General features: G+C 53.7%; 2 protein-coding genes across 2 annotated transcripts; one reads left to right on the forward strand and one right to left on the reverse strand.

Moving 5' to 3' along the window:
* The first annotated feature begins 471 nt into the window (after positions 1 to 471).
* On the forward strand, positions 472 to 8,015 carry LOC119107653 (protein arginine N-methyltransferase 9). The gene is made up of 7 exons (XM_037231168.1): positions 472 to 744; positions 1,408 to 1,534; positions 3,422 to 3,664; positions 3,984 to 4,151; positions 4,510 to 5,475; positions 6,416 to 6,563; positions 7,421 to 8,015. Exons 1-7 carry the CDS (start codon positions 564 to 566, stop codon positions 7,766 to 7,768), a joined length of 2,181 nt encoding a protein of 726 aa, XP_037087063.1. The 5' UTR covers positions 472 to 563; the 3' UTR covers positions 7,769 to 8,015.
* Positions 8,016 to 8,140: 125 nt separating this feature from the next.
* LOC119107654 (transcription factor AP-4) lies at positions 8,141 to 16,189 on the reverse strand. The gene is made up of 4 exons (XM_037231170.1): positions 15,968 to 16,189; positions 13,483 to 13,657; positions 9,201 to 9,775; positions 8,141 to 8,895 (listed from the first exon to the last, which is right to left on the reverse strand). The coding sequence occupies exons 1-4, from the start codon at positions 16,048 to 16,050 to the stop codon at positions 8,643 to 8,645; spliced, it is 1,086 nt and encodes a 361-aa protein (XP_037087065.1). The 5' UTR covers positions 16,051 to 16,189; the 3' UTR covers positions 8,141 to 8,642.
* Positions 16,190 to 25,661: the final 9,472 nt, after the last annotated feature.

A 25,661-nucleotide genomic window follows, 5' to 3' on the forward strand; every position in this document is an offset into this window, starting at 1 on the left:
AAAGGGGAGAAGTCGAAGCCCTTTGAATTCACGAGATAATAGCCGTGTGTTGACCTATCTTTTACTCTGAAAAAGTTTTCATGACTTCGTACCATGTATTACACAAGCATGTCGACAAATTTGTATGTTGCAAGCATTACAGAACACACGTTGGGAAAAGCAAACCAAATAACATGTATTCTTTTATAGTGATAAGCTGAGGCCAGTGAGATTTTCTCGAAGGAGCAGATACTTCAGATAGAAATTCTGAGGTACTCAGAAGGATCCCGAGGAAGCTAGTATTATAGATGAAATCGGACAAATCTGATTGAACAATAAGCAAACAGTACGAATGAGAAAGCGCCTAACAAAATCCCTTTACTGGCACAGTCCCTGTAATTTTAAAGCCTCATTATGGTACAATCATGCCGCATCAGTGACTGTTATTGACATTAGGCCGGAAATATTCGCACGCCGTCGTAAATTCTTTGAATTTATCTTCCGTTTCACTCCTTTCACATCATGCACAAGCTGCATGTGCTGCCGCTTCGCGACCCATCACATGCTTACTCTTAAGTTGGAGTATGAATCCAAATGCAAGGGAATTAACTTTCCCAACTGGACAACCCAGGAAATACTACAGGGTAGCTTGGAAATGTTTCGATCAGCAACATTTTGGATTGGCGTTGGGCAACTTCCTACTGACCGCCAAACTTTGTCCACATGAAGCAGCTGAGCTCATAGGGCCAGTGAATTTATGCTTGGGTGAGTGAACAAATTTGCATTAGATTTGTATAGCTTTAGTCCAGTACTGTTGTTACAGGGATTATGGGACCAGAGTTCACATGAAGTGGAGCTTATGTATACCCTGATACCATCATTTGGTAACACAATTATGGTTGAAAAGGTAAAGTTTTAACATGCTTCACAATATTTGGCATGGTTTGAGCCACCCTCTCACCTCATCTAATAGTGAATGGTAGCTGCCCCCAGTCCCTAGTCTGCAAACCATTGCAGGCTATGACAGGATCTTGCGGGTGCAGAGTTGGGGCATGGCTTTCAGTTTGGTGCATCTTTGGATGAATTTCAGGCAGAATTTATTAAATTTGAGTGTGGAGCCCATCATAAGGTGTTATGATACTTGTGATACTGGTAAGATCAGATCAAATTAGCAAATAAGATAATAGATCACACAAGGTCACACAATAGGGTGTGTGGGTGTCAGTGCATGTGTGCATGTGTGTCATACTCATGTGTATGCATGTGCTTGTTTCTTGATGGGGTCCAGGGGTTCTTTTTGAGGAAGATATATTTGATGGGGGCCATGGATTGTTTGTTGAGGAAAATGTATTTTGTATGTGTGCAATCTCAGCTCCATGCATTTTGGGAAGATGAATTGCTTGCTTTCAACCCAATCTCAATTTGCAGAAAGGGCCACTTTGTGGTTGGAGCAGGAAGGGAGACATCAAGAAGTTTTGAGAATACATGAATCTGTCCTCCAAACATTCCCTGAAAATGGGAAAGCTTTGAATGGTCTGGGAGAATACCTTTTCAGGTGAGTCAGGCTCTGTGATCATTATTGGATATGTTGATCTGCTGAACATGATGATAAAAGCTGCCATTCTAGACAAAAATGGCAACAAGCAGTTTTCCACTCTAAGGCCCGGCATAGAGGAAACTATAATCATTCTGCCCTGCCTTAACCATCTAGTTTTGTTATGTGTTGTCCAGCCTGGTACCTGGTAGTAATGCATAGTCAGGTTTGTTGTGATCTTAGTTGAATGTGCCACTCCAGCTGAGGAATACTAAACATTTCATTGGTCAGATTGTGTCCAGACAGAAAGGCAGGCAACTTCACTGGAAACCAATATTGTCCCACTGTGCATGGAACAGAATGTCATGTTTCAACCCAAAAGGGTTGGTGCTCTGCAACCAAGAAGGACAAGTGAATTCACCACTTTGTAGCTTAGTGGGTTTGACCTCCTTACATGTGCAGTAAGCACTTTGATTCTGATATATGATAATATGTGCCTTTACCAGCTTAACTTACTCTATCCCCTAAATGCATACAAACCTGGTCCTTTTAGGACCCATGATTGTCTGGTCTGTGGAGGGTAATTGTGATGCCACTGATAACAGATTAGCATAGTTCAACCATATTCCTAGCTGCCCCAATGCCTGCTACCTGCCACCTCATGGAGCCCCTCTGTAAGCGCGACTCTCAGCGGGCGTACAGCGGCTGCAGTGCGCCCTGCAGGTGAGGCGGACATGGAGCCATGGCTGGCAGCGACGGAGGCCGCGCTGGGCCGGCGGGCGCGCCGCCACGCCGCCCTGGTGCGCGCGCAGCTGCTGGCCGTGGCCGGCGGCGGGCGCCCCGCCTGCCTCTGGGACTGGTGCGCGGCAACGCCAGCCTCGGCCGCCCGGCTGCTGACCGACTGCCGGCGCCGGCGCCTGCTACGCGCGCCGCTGGCCACGCTGGAGCTGGCCGGCGACGCGCTCACCTGCCTGCCGGCGGCGCTGACGGCGCACCTGGCCGCCATCAGCGGCGTCGCCCTGCTGCTGGACGTGACTGGTGGCCGGCCGGCGCCCGCCGGCGCGCGCGTGCGCCGTGCTTTCACCGCCCAGACGGCCGCACTGTGCGCTCAGGTGGCGGCGGCGGCGGCGGCGCCAGACTCGGTGACGCGCCTCCAGCCGCGGCCCGACTGGAGCCTGCCGGCGGCGGCCGGCGCGCTGCTCGGCTTCCCAGTGGTGTACTGGCTGGACCCGGCCGCCGGCGAGCACTGTCTCTCGGCCGAGCCGCTGGCAGTGTACAGCGTGAGCGTCGCCGCAGCTGGTGATGCCGGATCACTGACGCTGCTCTCGTTCAGCGTGCCCCGCGCGCTGCTCGGCCACGCGTGCCAGCCGAGTGACGCTCCCGACTCTGGCGACGTCCCGCCCCAGTCGGAGGGGCCCATGCAGGGCTGCGCGTGTCCTGTGCGAACTCGAGCAGAACTGGTGCGAAACAACGCGAAACCTGGACGTAGTGACGTGGCTGTTGCTGTGGACTCGCGCCCGTTTGTGGACGGCGGCGACGGCGTCTCAGACAGGCTGGACGCGCGGCCTTTAACGGAGGACAGCGCCTGTCTGGCTGGTGGAGATGATCGGCTGCTGGACCACTCGCCGTCCTCCGTGGAATCGCGCATCGACCGCTTCCTGAAGAACGTGCTGGACGCCTGCTCGCGGCTTGACGGGATGGACGGTGTCGACGTGGCCGTGGAGCACGTGACGTTGCCGTACGTGGCGCTGTGACCTCCATGAAGCCGCCGGCGTCCCTCCCCTCCCCCGGCACAACCCACGGTGCACGCCTCGAATAGCAGCGGGTCGGGCGGCGACTGCTGCGGAGTGGACAGCACATGACTGGGTCGAGCCGCTAGTGACCCGGCGTCCGTGCCGACTCCTCCAGGCATGGCCACGTGCTGGAGGCGGCCGGCCACTTCCTGCGCGCCGCGCTGGCCGAGCCGGGGCTGGTGGTGGCGCGTGACAACCTGGACCGCGCCAACGCCCAGCTCGTCGATCGCTGGCATTTCACCATGCTCAACGACTCGGTGCGGAACACGTCGTACCGGCGCGCCGTGCGGGCGGCCGTGTCCCGGCTGCGGGACGGGGACCTGGTGCTGGACGTCGGCGCCGGCACGGGCCTGCTCAGGTGAGCGTCGCCGGGCTCCGTCTCCCGTCAGGCCAGGCCAGCTGATCTCCGGTGAGAACTGAGCCGCACCTGGTGTGGTGGAGACCGTTGCCATGTGCGAAGCACGTCCCCGTGAAATAGTGCTCCGCGGCTTGGGTGAGCTCAGCTGACCTGCTAAATGCTGTGATCCAGTTTGCGCAGTCTGTTATGATGACGTCTGATCGGCTTAGCCACCGGTCAGACACCATCAGCCAGCGCGAGCTCGGAGGCTGGGACTCAGCCCTGCGGTTCTCCGAGAGTCTAGAGTTTTTGTCTAACATGGTCCTCTGCTGTCTCCCAGTATGATGGCCGTAGAGGCAGGTGCCAGCTCCGTGTACGCTTGCGAGAGCTCGGAGCTGATGAGCCAGGTTGGTGCCACCGTTCTGAAGGACAACAACATGGCTGACCAGGTTCATCTTATCGCCAAGCCATCGCTCCAGCTGACAGTTGGCGCAGATCTACCCAAGAAGTGAGGAGACAGCTCTGTACTTAACCAACCATGATGGTTAACTTAACCATGATGGGTGATCATTTATAGATCGCGATATAAAGTAAGGCTGGTGTGGCTCGCTCCGTAACATTCGTGTTTTTCGTTTTGGTTTGTTTTGTTTTGCTTCGCCGGTCACCTGGCCGCGTGCAGCGAATGGTTGAAACTTGCAACTGACCTCTGCTTGTCCCAGGACATTTTGTGCGGTCAGTGACCGAACTTGACGTGCCTGCTGGACTTCGAATGCCTGCCTGGATTGTCCCTTTTACTCCGGCGAGCCCGATCGCAGCCTGCCCACGTCTGGCTGCAGCCGCCGCTGACTGTCTCGGCCGGGCCGCAGGGCGGCGCTGCTGCTCACCGAGACGTTCGACGCCGGCCTGCTGGGGGAGCACGTGCTCTCCGCGTTGCAGCACGCCTGGGAACACCTGCTGCTGCCGCCCAGCGACGGCGGCCGCGTGCTGCCCGCCGCCGCCACCGTTCGCGCATGCGCCGTGGAAAGTGATTACCTGCGCGTGCGGCTGACGGGCGTCAGCGGCGGTCAGCGGCTGCGGCGACGGCTGGAGGAGCCGTACTGGTCGGAGCGGCTGGACCACATGCCGGGCGGCTACCGGCGCCTGTCCGAGGACGTGACGGTGTACCGCGTGAACTTCAACGACCCCGCGGACATAGCGCTCGGCCTTGCCGGCCTACAGTCGCGCCACGTGATCGCCTGCACAGCCGCCGGTCGGCTAGACGCGCTGGTCACGTGGTTTCAGTTGGAACTTGGCGGCGGCGTTGTGTTGAGCACAGCACCAGGCCTGCCCACCTGCTGGGAGCAGGCAGTGTACCCGGTGCCGGCCGACCGGGGCGTAGTGGAAGGCGAGCGGCTGGAACTGGAACTGTCCTGCGTCGGCCACCTGGAGCTCCGGCTCCGACAGATCGACGGCGATCCGCCTCCCGCCGACGCCGACGCCGCGCCGGCCTCCGCAGACCAGCTCGCCTTCGTCGCCGACGCTCGCCAGGTGGCCGCGCTGGAGGGGGCGGCGCGGGAGACGGTGCGCAGGTGGAGCGCCGCTGGCGCGGCCGCCTGCCCCCGCCTTCTGGACCTGTGCCCCGTTCCCGTGCTCGCCCAGCATGTGCCGGCCGACTGGCACGTGACGGTGCCCCCAGCGGCGGCGGCGGCGCCCCCCGGCAGTCGCTGGGCTGCGCTGCTGGAGCCGGTCGAGTCGTGGTCGGCGCTGGCTGCCGGCGAGTGGGACGCGGTGCTGAGCGCGCCCGTGCTGCCGAGCGGCCGCCTCGACCCGGCCGTGATTCGGACACTGCGCAGGTGAGGTACCGCCCCAGGCCCTCCCTGCCCTCGCTGCCGGCCAGAGGAGTCGGCACCTATGTTGCGGACCGGTGGTGCTGTTGCACGCGTCCCGTAGTTTCGTGTCGCGCGTGTTTGTGACAACTATGATTGTTGTGTGTGACATGGTGGCGCTGTTCACTGACATGAAATATCCTCTGATCAGACCCAGCTGTCAGACGTTCCACATGTTGGTTTCACCGTAAGCGAGAGCGAATTTCCCTTTGGCAAGATTCAAGGACGGCATTCGGGCCCAGATTTTCGGATGAAACGGTTTTCGGGCTCGGATCTATCGGCGCCGATCCCAACATATCGAACGGAGACGGGCCGCGTCTCCGATACCCAACTGAGTGTGTTCAGCGTTGTTCTGCGAGCGTCACGTGTCTGCCGTCGTCCGGGCCTGTGTGGCGGCCGTCCGGGTCTGTGTGGCCACCGTCCGGGTCTGTGTGGCGGCCGTCCCGGTCTGTGTGGCCGCCGTCCGGGTCTGTGTGGCGGCCGTCCGGGTCTGTGTGGCGGCCGTCCGGGTCTGTGTGGCCGCCGTCCGGGTCTGTGTGGCTGCCGTCCAGGTCTGTGTGGCGGCCGTTCGGGTCTGCGTGGCTGCCGTCCGGGTCTGTGTGGCGGCCGTCCAGGTCTGTGTGGCGGCCGTCCGGGTCTGTGCGGCGGCCGTCCGGGTCTGTGTGGCGGCCGTCCGGGTCTGTGTGGCGGCCGTCCGGGTCTGTGTGGCCGCCGTCCGGGTCTGTGTGGCGGCCGTCCAGGTCTGTGTGGCGGCCGTCCGGGTCTGTGTGGCTGCCGTCCGGGTCTGTGTGGCGGCCGTCCGGGTCTGTGTGGCGGCCGTCCGGGTCTGTGTGGCGGCCGTCCGGGTCTGCGTGGCGGCCGTCTGGGTCTGTGTGGCCGCCGTCTGGTTCTGACCCGTCTGTCACAGCGTGACGCTGGCTGAAGGCGGGCTGCTGGTGCCGGCCGCCCTGGACCTGGTGGCCGTGGCGGTCAGCAGCGAGCTGATCCGGGACATGACCTCCGTCCGCCCGGAGAACACGCTCGGCTTCGACTGCAGCGCCATCAATACGTTCAAGGCGAGTCAGCCCGCCCGGCCGCCCCGTGTAGCCTCGGTGGTCCTGACGTTGGGCTTCAGTTGGCTGGTGTAAGGGGGGAGGGGAGGGAGAGAAACCTGGCGGGAGGTGTCTGTCGGGCGGGATGTCGGTGTCCGGCGCGTGGTGTCCGTGTTTTGGCGGAGATTGTCTGGCGCCTGGCGTGATGTGTCGTAAGGATGCCTGACGCTCAGCGTGAGTGGCCTGGGAAGGATGTCCGGCGCCTGCCAGAGGACGTCGGTCAGGTGGATAACGTCTGGTGTCTGATGCCTGGCGTGGGCCGTCTGATGTCTGATGCTTGGCGCGGGCTGTCTGATATCTGTCCAGTGCAGGCCGTCGGATGTCTAATACCTGGCGCAGACTGTCTGATGTTTAATACCTGGCGGCGGCTGTCTGGGCCTGTCGGAGGATGTCTGTCTGCCTGAGGACGTCTGATGTATGTCGGGAGGATGTTGTAAAGCACGGTCCCGTTGTGGAAACTACTAAATCATCCTCATTTGAGAGCTGACGTGGTTTCAATCGTCTCACCCGAACGCTGACAAACGTAAAGCATCCATACTGTGTTAAAATGGAACGTCTGACATAACCCTCGGGTTTAGTACGTCATGCCCGTCAACGCTTCAAGCACGGGCCATTTCCGATCCATCTGCCTGCTGTCGCAGTGTGCTGTTGCCGAGATGACATGCAAGCTGTTGACAGAGCAGCTGCATGATCGCGCAAGCATGCGTCAGCTGGACGCCTCTCAGGATCACCCCGTACCCAAAGCCCAGTGACGTACCGCCCGTTGACCGGCCGCTACATGGTTGGTGAGCGTAACGCTACGGAAGTGCTTGCGCCGCCAGGTGTGCCAGCTGCAGGAGTTTCCGTACGGCTGCAGGGGCCTCACCTCGGACCTGACCGCCGTCACGCGCATCAGCCGCCTCGACCTGGCGACCGGCGCCCTCACGCCCGGCCGGTTCAGCCTGCCGGTGACGGCCGACGGCGCCGTGCACGGCCTGGTGTTCTGGTTTCAGCCGGTAGATGGCAGCGGTGACGCGCTCCAGCCTCCGCAGCACGGGCTGCAGATGGTGGCAGTCCCCAGCGTAGCGCGCCATGTCCGCGCAAGGGACGCTCGCGACGGCCATGTGACGGGCTCGGTGCACGCCTCGGATGATGGCGTGTACATCGCGATTGACGAGTGTTTGACCTGAGTGACATCTGTAGTCTTGTGCAGTCTGCACACACCAGCGGCGCGGGTACTGTCATCGCGCGAAGTCGCACACTGGGGGGGAGGCAGGCAGCCGCCCCGGCGCTCCACTGCGGCATTTGTTGCGCACATCGCATTTCCAAGGCATCAAGCAGGGCTTCCGGGAGCTGACGCACTGAGATAAAACGCACTGTCAATCTGGTGAACTTCTTTTAGTGAGACTGTTGGATTAGTCCCGTGTGGCAGCGTTGGTGACGTTGGTTGTGGCAAACTACACAGGCATGCACACGTGTACCTCATCCATTTTTCACGCTCTGGAAGATAAATGAGTACTATAACAATAATAAAACTGCGACGCCTTAGAAAGTTCGCTATCTCCGAAGCGGAACATACATTTTATTATAAGAATCATGCGTGTTTTCCAGAATCCGCAATAATGTAATGTCCACTTTCCACGTAACATAATGCTCATTATAACAAGACTAACAATGCAGTTTGAGAGCAAGGAGAGCCGATGTGCTATGACTAACGCAGTACCTGACGATCGGAAAGTATACGGTCTACAAACGAACGAAAACAGTCGTTAAAAATACATGTCTGTTTTCAACATGGCATACAAAACACCGGAAACCAATGCGAACACCGGCATTAAAAACCGCCTAAAAAAGAGTGGAGGCGCACGCTCGCGCATGATTCGATGCATCCCACCCATTCCACCCGTCCCTCCCCCAGCACACAAGCCCCCCTCCTCAGCACGTCAGAACCGAGCCGTGCCGCGCTGTGGCCAAAACGGAAAAGCTCGTCTGACCGATAAATGCGAGAAAAGACCAGCGCTAGCGTGAGCCTCTCCCTGAGGGCACCAACGACCGGCGGCCGGCTCACGACGGCATCTGGTGCTGGTGCTGCACCACAATCACCCCCGGTCGGTACGAGTCGGCGGCAGCGACGGCGGCGCGCGCGTGCGTCGTCAGCTCCAGCGGCGCCTCCTGCGGCTCCTGCTCCAGACATGGCTCGAGGCGCGGCGTCGGCTCGGGAAGGTCGCGGAACAGGTGATCGCCCTCCAGGTGCCGGATGGCCTCCACGATCGTGTCCAGGTTCTGACGGGACATCGTCGAGCCGGCGTACAGCGGCCTGCGGGCAGGCGCGTCTCGTCAGCGGACGCTGCACACGGTACCCACCACGGACGGCACCAGCCGGGGCGCCGGCCGCGCACCTGTCGCTGAGCGGCCTTCGGGAAATGCACAACCGGCGAAAAGGCGAGCATGAAAGCAACCGTGCATGCGCAGAGAAACTGTGACTTCGGGGCTAGACCGTCCTCCAAATTCAAACAAGACAACAGCCCCACGGGGCTGAGCCCAAACGTCCCGCGGCCACACGACCTAACCGCTCTGGTTCTGTCGCTGACGCCCTTCCCCAGCGGTCTCGATATGGCGCACCTGTGGGTGACGACGGGCGGCGGCGGAGGCGGCGCCAGCTTCTGCTCGGGCGTCAGGAGCGCCGGCAGCACCGTCTGCCGCGGAAGCTCGTCCGCCTCCTCCTCTTCCTCCAGGCGTGACCGCTTGAAGCGCCTGTGCACCTGATGGGGGAGCCGCGGCGGCGGCGACAGTTGGTCAGCATAGCCAGGCGCCAGCGTCGTAGCAGGCAGCGGCGGCGGCGACGACGGCCGCTGCTGCTGCTGCTGCTCCGCCAGGTGCAGCCGCTCCTCCAGCACGCCGCGCTGGCGCTGCTCCTGTTCCAGCTGGGCACGCAGCTCAAGCAGCTGGCGGCGCAGCGACTCCTGCGGCGGCGAAGTGGCGCCGGTCGAGCTGGGCCTCGCTAGCTCGTCGCCCTCGCTCTCCTGCGAGACACTGCGGCGCGCCGAGGCCGGACTGTCGGCGGCCGCGTCAGAGTCGGCGCCCTGCTGCTGCTGCTGACCCAGCAGCCGCTTCAGCTGGCAGTTCTGCGTCAGCAGGCGCGCCTTCTCCTGCTCCAGGCTGTAGATGAAGTCGGACGTCTGCTGCAGGATCGCCGCCTGAGGTCAGAACGAAAGGTTACACGAAGCGCCGGAATGCCGGATGCGACTACTTCACTCGTGTATCACGTGTCATTGGGTTTTACGTCACTAGGGCCCTGCTGGAAAATACAAATTTGTTTTGTCGTTGTATTGTGTGAGTAACAACGCACAGACAGAATATTTTGGAAACTTTCCTTTCCAGTACATTCGTTCCCTTGTTGAAGTTCGTAACCCGCAAGTGCGGGCAAAGCACGGCCAAAACTCCGTGGGTTCATGCCGGGTCAGATGTGGCTGGCTGGCCGGCTAAATGACTGCGGTTAAATGGCCACTTCTGCAGCGCATACTATTTCGATGCCGCTGGCCTGCTGGCGTTTTAGAATGATGATTTTGATGACGGTGATCTTCAGTTTTCAGATGACGATTGAAAAGGCTCCAATTGTTAGGTTTTATCGACACACGAAAAGCATGATCTGCATGAGAAATAGACTGAGACTATGGTACCTGTGTCAGTTGACCAGTCTACATTTCCCTCTGTCCACTGATGTCTCTCGGATAACTATTTGAGAATAGCTAACAAAAAATGGCATAAGTTGGGAAAAAACTCAATTACAATATTATCTATATATGCATGTCTATACATACAGACACACACATAGACACACACACACACACACACACATATATATATATATATATATATATATATATATATATATATAACACCAATTCATGTAGAATATATGTTCTTTGTTTTATTGGAAATGGTGGCAATTATGCCAGCTGACCTCATCAGCTAGCGTTTTCATTACGTTTGCGCCACGGCTGCTTCATGAGCATCTCCGGAATGGGGGAATCAACTGAAACGGAATTCTTTTGATCCACGCTATCGACATCGCCACCCTCAATTGATATCCCACATGGGCGTAACCGCGTCTCTAAAATTGGGGAGGGGATAAATCAAGATTGAGGGTGAGACAAGCTGAAATTATCATGAGACAACATGACCTGATGCCATTTTTGATGAAAAGGGCAAAATCAACGGGCCTAAATGTAACTGGACATTGCAACAGTGGTTGCACCTATAGGATCTCACAGGTGTGAGTGCCGCACCTCTGCGCGGACGTGCGAGCCCCGCCACAGCCGACCATTTCCGTTCACGGCGGCTTGTCGAGCGTAGCGCCCAGTGAACGTCGCTGACAAGCAATTGGGCTTCCAAAAAATCGAAGGTTTTTGGCGTACACACGCAGATTTCCCGAAAACCCGCATCCGGTCAACATCAACGTTCGCCGGACGCCCCGGCCCGCTGCCGCGACTTCCAGCCCACTCCGACGGCGACGTTCGCGTCTCCTCAACGGGTACGGTGTTTACCAGGGACCACACTACCGCAAGCGATCCATTCTGAACCACGACGAGTGCGTCTCAGATAACCGGCACGTACTACGTCCCACCCCTCCCCCCGCACGGCCGCCCAACGACCCCGCTTCCGCATCGACCGGCCCGGACGCCACGAGTCTCATTGAACGCCGGTACTACTTTCAAGATTGTCACACCCCGAGCAGAGGCTACTACGCGCTCAGACGCCGGGCGCTACCGGCGGTTTATGTCCGGATAGCCTCTGCCGCGACGCCCGGGGCCGGGACAGCTGGCGGCGGGCGGACGTCAGCTGGAGAGCCAGCTGACGGTGAGTCACCGTCAGCTGGCCTTGACTTTGCACGCTACTCGCGGCAGCGCTTGCCTGCCGCCTAGCGCCCCGCCCGGAATCTGCCACCGAATACGGGTTAGCCTATGCTCCATGATCCGTCACATGACTCAAACCCAAACCCTTGGAACGTCGGTAACGGATCCAAGGAAACCAGGGCGTCAGGGCGGAAAACAGCAAATGAGACGAAACAAAACGCTTTCGATAGGCGATGAGGGAATCGAAAGCTCCAAGGCATGGCACCAACTCGGTAGCACTGTGTAGTCAACTAAAACGCATTCGTCTTAAAATGCATTCAGGCATGTTAACAAACAACCCAGAACCTGCCAGACATATCAGTAATTCGCTACGCATTCATTGAGGGGTATCTCATTGCGCACATGTTTTACTGTCCAGTCATGGTATGTTTGCAATCGTTCATGAACAGATGCCGCAGGGCCACTCGCTCGGCTGTCGCAGAATTCCACAGCCAACAGCTGATGCGCTGGCTCGGTACCGTATCGCAGTGCCGTATCCCACCATTGGGCTGCGCGGGGGGCCGCACCGGAAGCCAGGCTCTCGGCGACGCTGGAGCCGGGACGGGGCCTGACGAGTAAGGCCCGTCAGGCCTCCGCCGAGTCCGGCAGGACAGGACAGCGCGGGCGCGACCGCGGCCGACACAGACCCGTTGATCCCGCATCAGTCAGGCGCGGAAGTGCCTGGTCCAAGTCTGACGCACGTGGCGACGTTCCGACAATTTTCAGGATTGGAGCTGGTGGCTCGCCACACCTGTCAAGGTCATTTGACTCACCCACAGGTCTCGCCATGACTCACAGTACGCAGATGATCCCTACCCTGATTCTGGCTCATTTCAAAGTTGAGTGAATCGAGCGCTCAAGTCGTCTAAAATAAATGGCTTGAGCCACGACTCCTACCAAATACATGTTTAGAACTTCAGAGGCGACGCCGGGAGTCAGGGGAGCGTATAGGCAAGTCCAATGATTGGGCATCCGCGCCGATTCATCACCAACCATTAGAATGCAGAAACATGCCTCACCAGTCACAACGTTCTTTGATATTGAATAGTCAGCAATGGGCACCCCACCTTCACCAGTTGTTAGCCCCCAGTCACTTCAAATAGTCGACCACCCGCACTGTCATCGCAGTTGATTCAGCCGGGCTCGGGGCACGACAGTCGACTTAGCTACTACTCCAGTCTCCCGCGGATTTTACTGCGCTGGTGCTCCACCCAATTTTGCAGCCCATAAAATTCACAAAGACCAACAGTTAGAGATGAGCACAAGCCTCGCCGTGGTAGTCATATGGCAGGCAGGCTATTAACACTGAAATGCACGTGCGGTTTGTCAGCATTATAAGATGGCCAGCGCAAAACATACTTAACGCAAGCTATTGTACGTTACTGTATTAGCACATATTACCGCCATCACACGCTTGTCATTGTCGGGCTTCAAAACACTCGCACTTGTATATTATTTTCTGGAAACAAAACCATAATTCGCACAAGGAAAAAACACCACACCTAGCATTTACTTACGCGAACCCCATAGTTTCCTTCGCCACTTTTCATCGTACAGATCGCTCCAGTGGCAGTTCGTACCACGGTCAATGCTCCCTCCCCTTCCTACCCCCACCCCCAAACGCCTCGCGGTGCCAAACCCGCCAGCCGGGCGCGGCCGACCTGGCGCCCGGCCACGCACGATGCGGCAGCGTCATCAGACGGCGCGCGCCAGTCTGCGCACGCAAGGCCGTTGCGCACGGTCTAGCAGGCGGTCAGTCCGCCACGTGCCGACCGGCCGGCCGGCGGCGAGCCAGCCCGGGGCCAGCGACCGTCCTGATAACATCGCCATAACCCTGATACCTGACCAGACACCAGAGCAAGTCACGCAGCTCTCACTACGTGCGCGACTGACCACCATCGCCCCCGGCCAGACCCCGGCCGCCGTGCCCCCAGCCCGCCCGCCAGCTGATCGTGTCTGCGTTCAGCGTCGGCTGCGCGGCCGTGCGGGCCGTCGGGCGTGGCACTCACCTTGCTCAGTTTCTCGCCCTCGCGCTGGGGCAGCAGCGCCCGCAGCGTCTGGAAGCCCGAGTTGATGCTCTCCATGCGGCGGCGCTCATTGCTGTTGGCGATCTCGCGCCGGAACCGCTTCTCCTGCTCCATCGCCGACCTGGGCGACACGGCCTGCGCGCCGGCCTCCTGCAGGCTGCAACAGCAACCACCAGCGTCGCCGTCACGGTCACGGTCAAGGTCACGGTCATGCACAGGCGTCACAACCGCAGACGTCCAGCTGGCAACCTCACACGAGGTCACCGCACGACCCGTAGAAGGCACCGGTAGAGTAAATACCGACAAGCGTGAAGGGGAGCGGATGGAACAGGGCCAGGGCCATGGCTCTGCAGAAAAATACAGATGTCAAAAATTCCACAACTTCTAGGTAGTCTGGGTCGATAGATTTACCTCCTGTGGCAAAGATAAACCTGTGACGCCGAAGTGCCTAGGCACTTGCACACACTTCACCTTGTATCCAAAGGGAACGCTCCACATCTCCACACATTGAAGCAAGCATCAAATACGATAACGTCAACTCACCAATGTGGTAGTCATAACTGGAAAAGACTGCTCGGACAACCTAATTTCTCTATTAAGTAGAAATAATCCTCAATATGTCATTGTTTGATTGCGTCCGTCATTTGCAAAATGACTGAGAGCCAACTGATACCGGCACATCTGGAAACCGTGCTCACGAACGCTAGATGTGAACAACTCGACAATGGGTTTTTCCTTAACTCTGATCGCCGCATAGCCAACGGAACGGTAGTATTTGAATGACGTTATTATGCAGTTGAAAATTCGAAGAAAAAAAATATAGTAGCGGAGTACACATTTTCTTTAGTGGAGTATAAAATTATCCAAGTGCTGTAGGTCATTACAGCTTTATTCAGGTTATCTTTGAGGGATAATAGCACAATGGTTGGCGCTCAACAAAGCGTCATATAGCATCCTGAACACCTGGGTGACCCTAAAATAGTCTGCACGAAATGGTCGGTTCATCTTTGCGGGCGCTTAGCTCGGAAACTGAAGAGTTTAGAAGGAGCTTAGAAATAGTAAACAAAGAGTTTAGGTCTTTAAAATAGCAGGGCCGTGAACTGCACCGAATGATCTTCAAGATGGCAATTTTGGCCAAAAACCCCATACAAATGTGGAACATTCCCTTAAAGAGGAAATTATTCAGGAACAATGCCCTTGTGTGTCACAATTGCACTACAGCATCGACCCAAAAGTATATTTTTACTGCCTGAATGACCACGTAACGCAGACCGACATGACTTAAGCAAACCTTTAACGGTCGTACTTTACGAGCTAAGACGTGGCCAGGTTGCGCGCTAATCGTAAGAGTTCTCCAAGCCACCGATAACATTTGAAATTTTGCTTTGCCTCTTGTTGGATGGGAATGAGAGTTTCAGACCTTCGCACTCCCAACCAGGCATATTCCCCCTCCCGAGAGGACGTTTGAGCGTCTCGGGGAAAACGTGGATAGCCAAATCGTGGATGACTCGTGGAAGAAGTCCGGGCAGGAGTGTACTCTCCTATTCAGTAAGGGAAGGCTCCATCCACCAACTTCGAGAAGAAAGTGGGTCAACTCCAGGGAAACCTCCTTATATAATATAGGGTAGGTTTGACCATTTTCCGCCCACTCATGCGTCATCTATTTTACAGTTGCACCTTATTTTACCCGTGCGTCCATGCAGCGCAAGCAAACATGGACTGGCAGGTTACGCTTCAACTGAACCATGTGCCGCATACAATGAGCCGGTAATACGTGGTGCGTGACGGCGCATGTGTAGTCACCTTCCTAGTCAGCGCCTCACTGCTCGAGCTGCCTGAACGCAGGGGTGTATTTTGCAAAATGAGTTGCGCGCGTTCGAACCCCAGTTGCGCAACGCCCCCTCCCGCCCCCCGCGAGTTCTGTCCATTGCAGTTGTTGGCGTTCCATATAAAGGTACGCGATGACGCAGGCCGCGCATCCATTTATTGAATTGCGGGCGTGTAATGATGCATCTATTTAGGACTATATCAGCGCTGATGTTTTATCAGGCTCCAAGTTGATGTTAACACGCATGGCCGCGTTCAACTGAGCATCAGGGTGATAACCCCCCCCCCCCCCCCCCCCCTCTCGCCGCGGCGGGCCAGGCACGGCCTGTTCTCGCTCCAGTGACACCTTGCGCTGCCTCAGCCACGGGGGGGGGGGGGGGGGCGCCGGGTCCTGTGAGAGACGGCCCACGCCATACTTGTGTTCAGGGCGGTACAATTACAAGCGGTACGGTTGTCGTTGCTGTAAAGGAATATCACATCAACCAGCCGCAAGTGCGAGAAAAATCTGAAACAAGCGCCCTAAAACAGCCGAATACCCGTGAAAATCAGGGCTCGGGAGGTACACAAACAAGGGTGCACGTTACAAATCGCATGACGACGAGACACAGCAGAACAAAACACCGATATTCACGCAACTCACCTGCCCAAGATACCGGCAACCTCCTCGTCTCGGCTATCAGGTATTTCGCCAACAGTGCGCTCCCCCCCTGAGGTGGGGCGCATATCCACGCGTGTTTACACTCTCGATGTGCACTTTAACATGACCCACTTAATCCACCACTGGCAAAATACCACAATTTTCAAATTCAAATCACTGCGCGCGCCCAACCCCAAGCCACAACGAACACCTAATGGCGGGCGGGCCTTGGCGGGAAACAGCTGCACCTCGCGGCCAGTACAAGTTCGTGCGCGTGCCAAGGTCATTAAACACTGATGATCATTCGATTATGACAGCTACAATTTGCCATGAAAAGACATTATCGAAATTCCACAGGCACCTTGTTGCATATGTCATGCAGTTTTTGCTACTTTTTCAGAAAACATTATGCTCTATATTCTTCCGCGTGTGCACACACCGCTCGCCCTCCTTACTAGGTGGCGCCACGTGCAGACGGCAGCCGGCAACCGAAGCGTCAGCTGACGCCGAGCTGACCTCCATCCAGGTTGAAGGAATTTTCTCTGTCTGGCTGGAACGAAAGGATGTAGATTAAAATTACGTACCGCCGAAACGCTGTTAATGTGATTAACTTCAATGTTACTGAAAGGTGCGTTCTGTAGAGCTTGCCGACTAATTTACGTGATGGTTAGATTTAAATCACAACCTTTCTGCAATGGTCAATTGCGTAGCAGTGTCCAACGTGCAAGGGAGGCCACGTGGGTGGAGTGCCTTTTTTAGACAAAACTACAGGTCAAGTCGAAGAGTGAAACACTTTCCTTCATGAGGCGTAAGCCAGGTGCGCAACTGAACTCCAAACATACCGCATGGATCTATAAAAGAGTGGGATGCAACTGGGAGCGACTGTCAATGAACGCCACCCACCTGGGCCCAGAACGATTTCCACGAGACTGACGAGCGTTGACGTGGTCAATTTGTTTGTCGGAAGTTCGCAGGTGATTCTGCCAGTTTTGGTAACCTGTGCCTAGTTCACAACCAGTCACAAGGATGGGTGTTTTTAGTGCTTGCTTGCAAACATGGAGGGTTCCTTTGCGATGTCGGTCCGTGGCATGCCGCCCTAAGAGGCGTAATGGGGTTCAACTGGCAGATACCGAGACAGGTATAGGAATTCTCGCTGCTTGGCTCGCCGATTGTGCGAGGTCACTTGCCACCCAGGCCATCGAAAGCTGTCAGATTAACGCCACAATTGGCTAAGGGGCAGCAGAGCAGCAGCAGAGAGAGCAGGACAGATGCGGTGTTAAGCTGGTCCGCGCAGCAGCAAACGCGTCCACCCCAAGCGCACCGTATATTACCAATCGACTGTGACTCGCTTACTCCAGGCTCCGCATCCGACTGGGTGCCTGGGGACGTCACGTGACCGCGGGTCACCTGACCTGCCGGAGGGTCAGGGGCCGGCCGCGGCAGCGCGGCGTGCCGCAGAGGCAGGGGCGGTGGCAGTGGCGCGAGCTAACGAGGAAACCACAGCAGAGAAGCTGTTTTATCCCGCAACCATAACTCCGACAAGACCTATCCTTAGACAGATAGCAATCTCACGCACTGATGTTCCAAGAAATGTTGTTCCAAGCTGATGTTCCAAGAAAAGGTCACATGCTCATTTAAGGCCAGTGACCTTCTTTGATCCTTTGAAGGCCATAGCGACTAAAATTACACAACACCGCTTCGAGTTTTACATTTGAATAGGGGACAACGATTACTCTAGGCAGTACGTTCCTGAAAACAAAATTTTGGACGGGGTCATTTTCGGTCATTGACCTTTTCTAAACTTTGAGAAGCCCATTCGAGCTGCATAATGCGGTTTCTGTAATCGATGAATTTGAAACTACTCCATACAGCAAGACCCAGAGTAATTGAAACAGGTTAGATATGACCTTGGTCTGACTTTCATGCCTTACCTTAGATCAATGGAATTTGTTTATTCCATTGTTGTGTTGCCTAAGAAAGTATCTCAGAGATGCTGGCTTCGTTTAATATCTCATTCTCGCATCAGATTGAACAATTCCCTAGAAATCGGCTTTGCAGAATCCATGGCCTGACTTTGGCCTGCTGTAGGTCAGCGCCCTTATAAGGCACATATAAATGTTTAATACCAAACGATCTGCTGTTCAACTGTGCACAGCTACGCAATATCTGGAGCGGGTACGCCGCGTCGTTCGGAAACCATTCTGGAACAACCTTGGGGGAGGGTCAAGTTGACCTTCCACCCGAGCGCGTATTAGTGCAGCTGCAACAGACGGGGAACAATGACAATATGATTGTCATACAGCTGACCGCTTCGTCACGCTGCACACCTAAACTACATGTCTAGGGCACTTACTTCTATACGGCGGTGAGTAGCGTGTCGCAGCCCGTGTAACAATCAAATTTGTGCAGAAATATTACAAGGTAGATTGCAAATGACTGAAACAGACGAAATGTACGACGTAGATTAAAAGGCAACGTAAATTTTACGTTCGGAACCAAAAACATGATTTTGGTAGATGCTAAACTGTCTAACTGGGAAGCTAATTGATCTGTGTTTATGTTTAAATGTGCTATTGTTTAGAGATGTATTACATTCGTGTAAAAGAAATAACTAAAGGCTGTCGGGTAGCCATAAACAGCTGGTTCATTGGCATTATGGGACACCTCGTCTGCTAGCTCCATGTTGTAGTAACAATGCTCTAGATAAACTACCATTCAGGCATTTTGTAGAACAGATGCAATGTTAAAGTGTAGCCTTCTGATGTTACGTAAGTTGTTTAGTGCATTAGCGAGGAACACTACTCATATGGATAAGACAGTGGCATTGGCCTTACTCATGCGGAGAAAAACCAGGACAATACAGATGTAGTTGGGCTGATATTTCGGCAACATGCCGTCATCAAAACAATGATGTTGCATTGCGTCTGTCTGGTGTCCAGGGTCGGCGGCACGTTTTCTTGGTTGGACGGGGGGGGGGGGGGTGCAGCTTTTCCAGAAAGGAGGCAGTGGGCAAGGGGGCCTAGGGCCCACCCCAGTTAGCAATACCATATAATGTGTTAATGTGTACATATGTCGTTTCCGTCTTTGCCGTTCCTGCACGCATTATCACATACTTATGATCGAACTCGCAACAATGCGCCTACGCCAAGCAATGCACGGAAGCATCTACCCTTTATTTTAAGTTAAGGCCAGCAATATTAGGGCTCATGAGTGACTGTAATGACCCAGACAATATGCAAATGTAATTAAACACAAGGGACACAGCGTTCACAAAGCACCAAAGTTAACACCCGATTTCAAAGCATTCGTTAATTTACGTCGCATCCTTCTCCCGGTTGCACGCATGCGAACGCTGATGACTAATAAAGGACCCAGCTGGTGGTTAGGGTGTGTGTGTGGGGGGGGAGGACAACTTCCCCTTGCCATTGCCTTGAGGATAACTTCCTCTTGCGCATTGTATGTGCATAAACATTCACACAAATATTTGGGGCGACACATGTATTCGTCTTACTCACACTAAATCTATAAGCGTTTTCTTTAACACAATGTGTAAATGCCCAACGCTGTAGCGGAGAAACACCAAACTAATAATGTATCTGAGACTGTTTTAAAAGAAATAGACCAAATCCCAAATCACTGATTAATCCATTGCAATTTTATTTACGGCAGATCTTTTTGTTTACAACATGCGCAGAACTAAAAGCACATAGTCAGGCTCGTAATTGTTTCCAACATATTTGAATCACAAGCTAGCTGCCGTCGAGTCATTTTCCCTTTTAAGTCCCTTTTAAGTTCGCAGCTAGCTGCCTTTTCCTGTAATATATTCCATTAATTTTAAGACTAGACATTCAACTTACCTAGACTCGTGCTGCCTGTTCGTCACTGCCTTTGCAACAAAGGTTTGTGACTGGGGATTCTGCTAGGCTCTGCATCCGTCGTAATTCCTATAGGTATGGAAACAGGATTTGGAAGGGGTCATACCCTCATTTTTCGAAATGGTGGACAGCGATGGCTAACCCCCATCCCCACTCCCTATGCAAACACAAATGAACAGCGCAATACTGTTTGGATGGAGAATTGGTGGGCACACCTATTCATACGTCCCATTTGTACTCATTGCGTCCCACTTCCTCCCCATTCGGACATCATTTGTCGTATATTGCTCGCATCTGGTCCTTATTGCTCCTACCTGGCTACATCCTTTCCATGTGATACACATGCAGATGTTCGGACGGGAGTAGTTCTACAAGAATGTTTTGGTACGGGAAGTGTCGGAACACGGAATCTAGGAAAATGGCACACCAAAAAGAGAATTTTCCATCGAAATCGTCGAGAATGTGGCCTGCAGTGAACCTGTTTTGACTTTGTGAACTATAGCTTGGTATGATCGAACAGACTATCAGCGGCTCAAAACGTCTTTCAATGGTGTTTTTAAATCGTTGACATTCGTAATTTAAAATCATCTTGAGTTCCAAGCTGACAAGCACGATCAAAATTACCCAGCAGCCTTGATTTTGCAACTGCTATGTGACTGGGGATGCAGTTTTTGTGGTGGTGTTTCGCATAGCATTTAACATTGCTTCTCACACCTTCATAATATCACTAGCCGCCGCATGTAACTGCTATTCTTATCAGTTTTATAACCTCCCGCACCTGCTGTCGCAAAAGCGCGCAAAAAATGTTACTTCAGTCTGCTCAGCTCGGGTTCCCCACAGTCTAGTCGTAGCTTGATGCGTGGGCACACACGTCTTTGCGTCGATATCAGTTTTTTAAACTGCGGTTCGTTGAGAGGATGCAACCTAGGCAAGACAAAAAGCTACAGCCGGCTTCTTAAGCCTGGCCTTTGTTGACCTGGAATGACATAATTGGCTCACCTCTTGAAAGGTTTGCTCCACAAAAGCTTTTAGGCACATTTACTCTCTCCATAAGCTCCAATGGGCGCTGCGACACAGATAGCTGCAGAAGTGATGGCAGATAAGATGTCGCCGGCAGCTCCGTTATGCGTGCCATCACGCCTGATGGGAGGCGGGCTTCCCGCGGACGGGCAGGCTCTGTCCCGGATACGACTCCTCTATCTCTTGGCCTCCCCGTGCTGACGTCGCCGATTTTGTTGTTTGTCTCACACCGGTGCTTACTCAGTGACTGCCTGCCGCCTGCGGGCCTGCTCGGTCTCACGGCATCATCCAGCCGGTAGGAGCCGTCCGACGCGGGACCTGAGCTGCGGGAGCGCTGCCATATAGCTTCATTTACATTTAATGGAAGTTTGGAAGGAGGACCAAAATGAGTCCACCATGCCAATATATAGTGTTGGTGGTCGGGTCTGTTCTGATTTGTGGATGCACATATCTGCAAAAGCATTAGGCAATAAGTATGAACATCTTCATGACATGTGCATCTGTCATCAGCCGTGCAATTCTGTAATCGCTATTGCGGGTAGTCGATGGGGGGTACGCATTGCGTGTCATGCCAATAATACCATTCCGGTGTTGATTCTGCGGCAACCGTATCGAAAAATATCCCTAAACAGCTGGACAAATTATGAAGTGTCTTGACAAAAGCATATATATATATATATATATATATATATATATATATATATATATATATATACATTAGTAATACCAAACTTGCCGGACCTTTTCAACAGACACGTCGATAACTGCAAGGACAGAGCAGTAAAGGGTGGTGACCCGACGGGTCACCAAAGCGGCCATCTTGAAACATAACGCGACCAGCTTAAACATTAGTTAGAAGCTGATTTGAGCAAGAAAGTCAACACGTTTTGTATTAAGGCGTTATTGGTTGAACGTTCGCAAGTTCAAAATGATCCACATTCGGTACACTAAGAAATGCTGGTTAAATCACTTTGTCAACCAGGTATTAGTTGCATTAAGATGGCCAACTTTATTAGCAAGAATTATTTCGCAGCATAGGAGTGCCTTTTCACTTGGGAACGTATTGCGCAAAATGTGTCAACTCCATTGCTCGGGACCCTTTTTGAGGCACAACCAGGTGAGAGACACAACCGAACTGCACTTAAAATGCGCTGCCGCCCCCACATCACACTGTGATGTGGGGGCAATGCACAATAGCACATCACACTGTGATTCAATGGATGGATATTGAAATATCCAAGGTTTATAGCGCACAATGGTCAAAACGTCCACAGTCACAGCATCCAGAGTTCAGAAGGTCCAAAAATCGTCCAATGTTCTGGGACAGAGGCAAATCACAGTATCTAAGAATCAAGATCACGGCGTGCAAAATGAAAACATGAAAATTTGCAGCATCCAGCGTTCATGACGTCCAAAATTTGGAAGGCAGCGCCACCTACTGGCTGATTTAAGTTGTTGGTTCGAATATTCCGCGATATAGGTACAACGTACTCCATTTTGCACTGCTGTAGCAACAAATGACGGCATCCGGTACAACAACACCCAATCAACACCACTGTACATAGGCATTGACAACGTTTTCTTTACGCATGCTAACATTGCGGTGTCAGCACGTGTTCGATAGCAGGCATATTGAAAAATTCAGAGCTTACGATTACCATCCCGTGACTTCGGAGATCTCCGATTACTCAGCATTGGCAGTGCAGCGGTCGTGCAAAGGTCTTGTCGGGTGGCCGGCTGTGTTCTTCTTGCGGCTGTGGATACAATTTCTGCGGTGTATGGTTCTCTTGGCTTATTGCATTGGCGGTGTTTCACGTACCATTTGGTCTACGGAACCGATGACGTAAAAAAAACATCTGATTTCTGGGAAATGCACACGTGGCTTTCATGATCATGAGGCATGTTTCGGTGGTAGCCGCTCAGTGGTATAGGATGAAAACTCTGCGACTGAGGTCGATGCAGCTGTGCTAATATATTGTTTTGTGTCTATGTTTCAACAATTAAATATGACTGAAAATAAACTGCGCAGAGGGCAAGATGGCACACATGCGTTATGATGATTTAGTGTTCAAATGCACCACCGTCGTGAGCCGGAAAGAGTAGCAAGACAAGCTTTGCAACTGCGCCCATAGCAGTGAAGTGCTACTGCAAGCGTTCTTCAGAGCACACGGATGCTGTAGCCTGACTGTACGCTGCTGGCGCCCTGACCCGCCCGAGTGTATCTGGCGACCACAATCGCGTGACCTACACTTCTTTGCGTTACGAAGCTTTTATGAAAAGCTCATTCAAAGCAAAGCAAAGCAAAGCTTTTATAACCTATAGGGGGTAACCCTTATTTAATGCTTCGCGAGTTCGCGTCGTTACGAAGACCACAGCCTTCACCGCAGCATTCAAATTGCCTCCCTCGTCATCAGCAAAAAACACGCAAAAAAAAAAACCAGCACTGCCGGGTGCCGAACGGGTAGGGTCGGAGCGCGCAGCCGCATCTCAGATCTCACAAGTCTATTACGAGCAATACGGCATTGTAGGGAGACAACCGAGGCATGAATTACGTTTGGATTTAAGTCCTCAAAGGATTCATTTTAATTAAATAAGATTAATATATTAATAAAATTAAATAAAATTAGAGCGATTTGGCCAAAGGTCTATCAGTCTCACTTGAACCCCAAGCTCAAGTTCAAAGGCCTGATTCGCCCTGCGAATCAGGCCCCCCCCCCCCCCCCCCATCTCTGCTCTGGCGTTTACTAGCTCCCATGAGCAAATCTATGCTTTATTGTAGACCACAATACTATTTCGAATATTGGCTGCTACGACTGCGGCTGGCTAGGACAGTCTTGTACGTAGATGAAGACGTTCTGATTGGTCGGACGGCGGGAAGTTTCTTACGCGTCGGGCCGTCTGGCAACGGGCTACGGACGGATCACGATCTGTCACGTGGCTGTTCGTGATCGAGACTTGCATTTAACACGGTAAACGGAATGCTCCCCATTTGCAGATGTTGTGGCAAGCACAGTGGCGCTGGCAGGGGACACAGGGAGCACGTGGTCCTCCCCCACCTGCAACGTTCCGATGGACTCACCTGACGCACTCTTATCTTTTGGAAGTTTTGGAACTAAAGGCTGATAAGAAATGCATAATTTTGATTACCGAGATTCTTAACCCAAAATAGCCCACCACGTCTGGTCCACATCCGGGCAAAAACCCGCGAGGTCTTGCCGGGTAACATGTGGTGGCTCACAAAGTTGCATATCTAATCTGAAGCCATTATCCGCGCGTGGGCAACGGCGTGTCGGGCGTGCCTTGTATTTACACCAAATTTGGTGCACTCCAGGCCAGGTCTGAAAAGCCAGATACCAGTGCCACAGTAAGCCGAAAGCCGTGTTTGCAGTTGTTCCAAGACCCGTTTTACCAGCTGCGGCCGCAGAATGCGCAGGTGATAACCACATCGCAGCCATTATCCGGGCTATTGACCCGCAGATAACAGGGGTTCAACTCGAAGCCTAATGATGCCTGACTGCGCACAGGCGTTAATGGCAAATGGCGTTGCCGCACGACACCACTGACGTCAAGTTAGCCGTTATCAGCCCAGGCAGCGCCGAGCGGCGGCGAGATCTGAAGCAGCCACGGGCGGCCGCGCTCGCGGCGCCGCTGGGTGCTGGCGCAAGCGCGTGTTCCGTCTGCCACGGCCTGGCCTGTATGATATCGCTAATGGCCACGAGTTGGCGGAAGTTGGGAACACGTCTTTGACAAGCATCTTCTAAGCCATCCTGAGTTCGTCTCGGCCTGAAAGCAGCTGAAGGGACCCTATGGCGTCAAACTTTGACAACGTTTTCTCTCGAGCGAAGTTGTGTATGCATGCAAACTATTACGGCTGAAAACATAAAGTTCCGTTCCCCTCCTTTATGAACTGAAAACAGCAATCGGCTGGACGACAAGAGCCCTTTTCTCTCCATGTGGTAGGTCTCAGCCGCGGATAGATTTCTGGCTCGCAGTCTTCGATAAGATTTGAGCATATAGCCACGCTAATGTATAAGTGTAAGCCACCACATCACTTCCAAATCTTGGTGAGAATGGTGATCGTCAACGCCACCTAACGATGCCTCCAGAAATCAGCGCGACGTTGGTGATCAATGACACTGACGAGTAAGAGAATATCCTTTGTTAAAAACTTATGTCATTTGGTTGTCACTAACCCGCACTTGGATGCTGCACGTAATCACTTCTGACAGTGAAACTAGCTGAGTGGCAATATCGGCGTTTAACACGCGCTCAGGGGATCATCCGACGCCTGCAGGTTTTTTCCGAAATAACATATGAACAGCGCGGCGCAGCCAGAGCAAACCTTGCATAGCTGCAGGCAAAGCAATAAAAAACTATTTGGCTTAAGATTAGATGTAGCTTGTAAGGTCACTGACCTATGGCAACTAGCAAGTCAAACTAGGCCACGGCTGTCAGCGAAGGCAGTTCCTAGGGACTCCTCCAATCTGACGTGCCAACAGAGTGCTAGTGAAACAGTACATCTCTGGGATAGCCTCCTAAACAGCTAGCTCATTGCATTTATGATTGCGACTTCTTGCATTTCAAGTATGATAGTCAGATTGAGGCCAAAAACGAACTCGTGGTATGCTGGAAAACTGGCTAATGGAGTCATTTTTGATGCTCATTTCGAACTTTGTAGTAAAAGGGACGTTACCACAACTCTTACATGTACTCTCTGCAGGTCAGAGGAAGCCACTTGTTGAATATGACCCCGAACAACCTTTTGTTTTAGCAGCATACCACTTAGCGTAATCTTTGAAGCT

Source organism: Pollicipes pollicipes, unplaced genomic scaffold (assembly GCF_011947565.3).
Source record: "Pollicipes pollicipes isolate AB1234 unplaced genomic scaffold, Ppol_2.1 Scaffold_6686;HRSCAF=7923_pilon_pilon_pilon, whole genome shotgun sequence".
NCBI classification, from domain to species: Eukaryota; Metazoa; Arthropoda; class Thecostraca; order Pollicipedomorpha; family Pollicipedidae; genus Pollicipes; species Pollicipes pollicipes.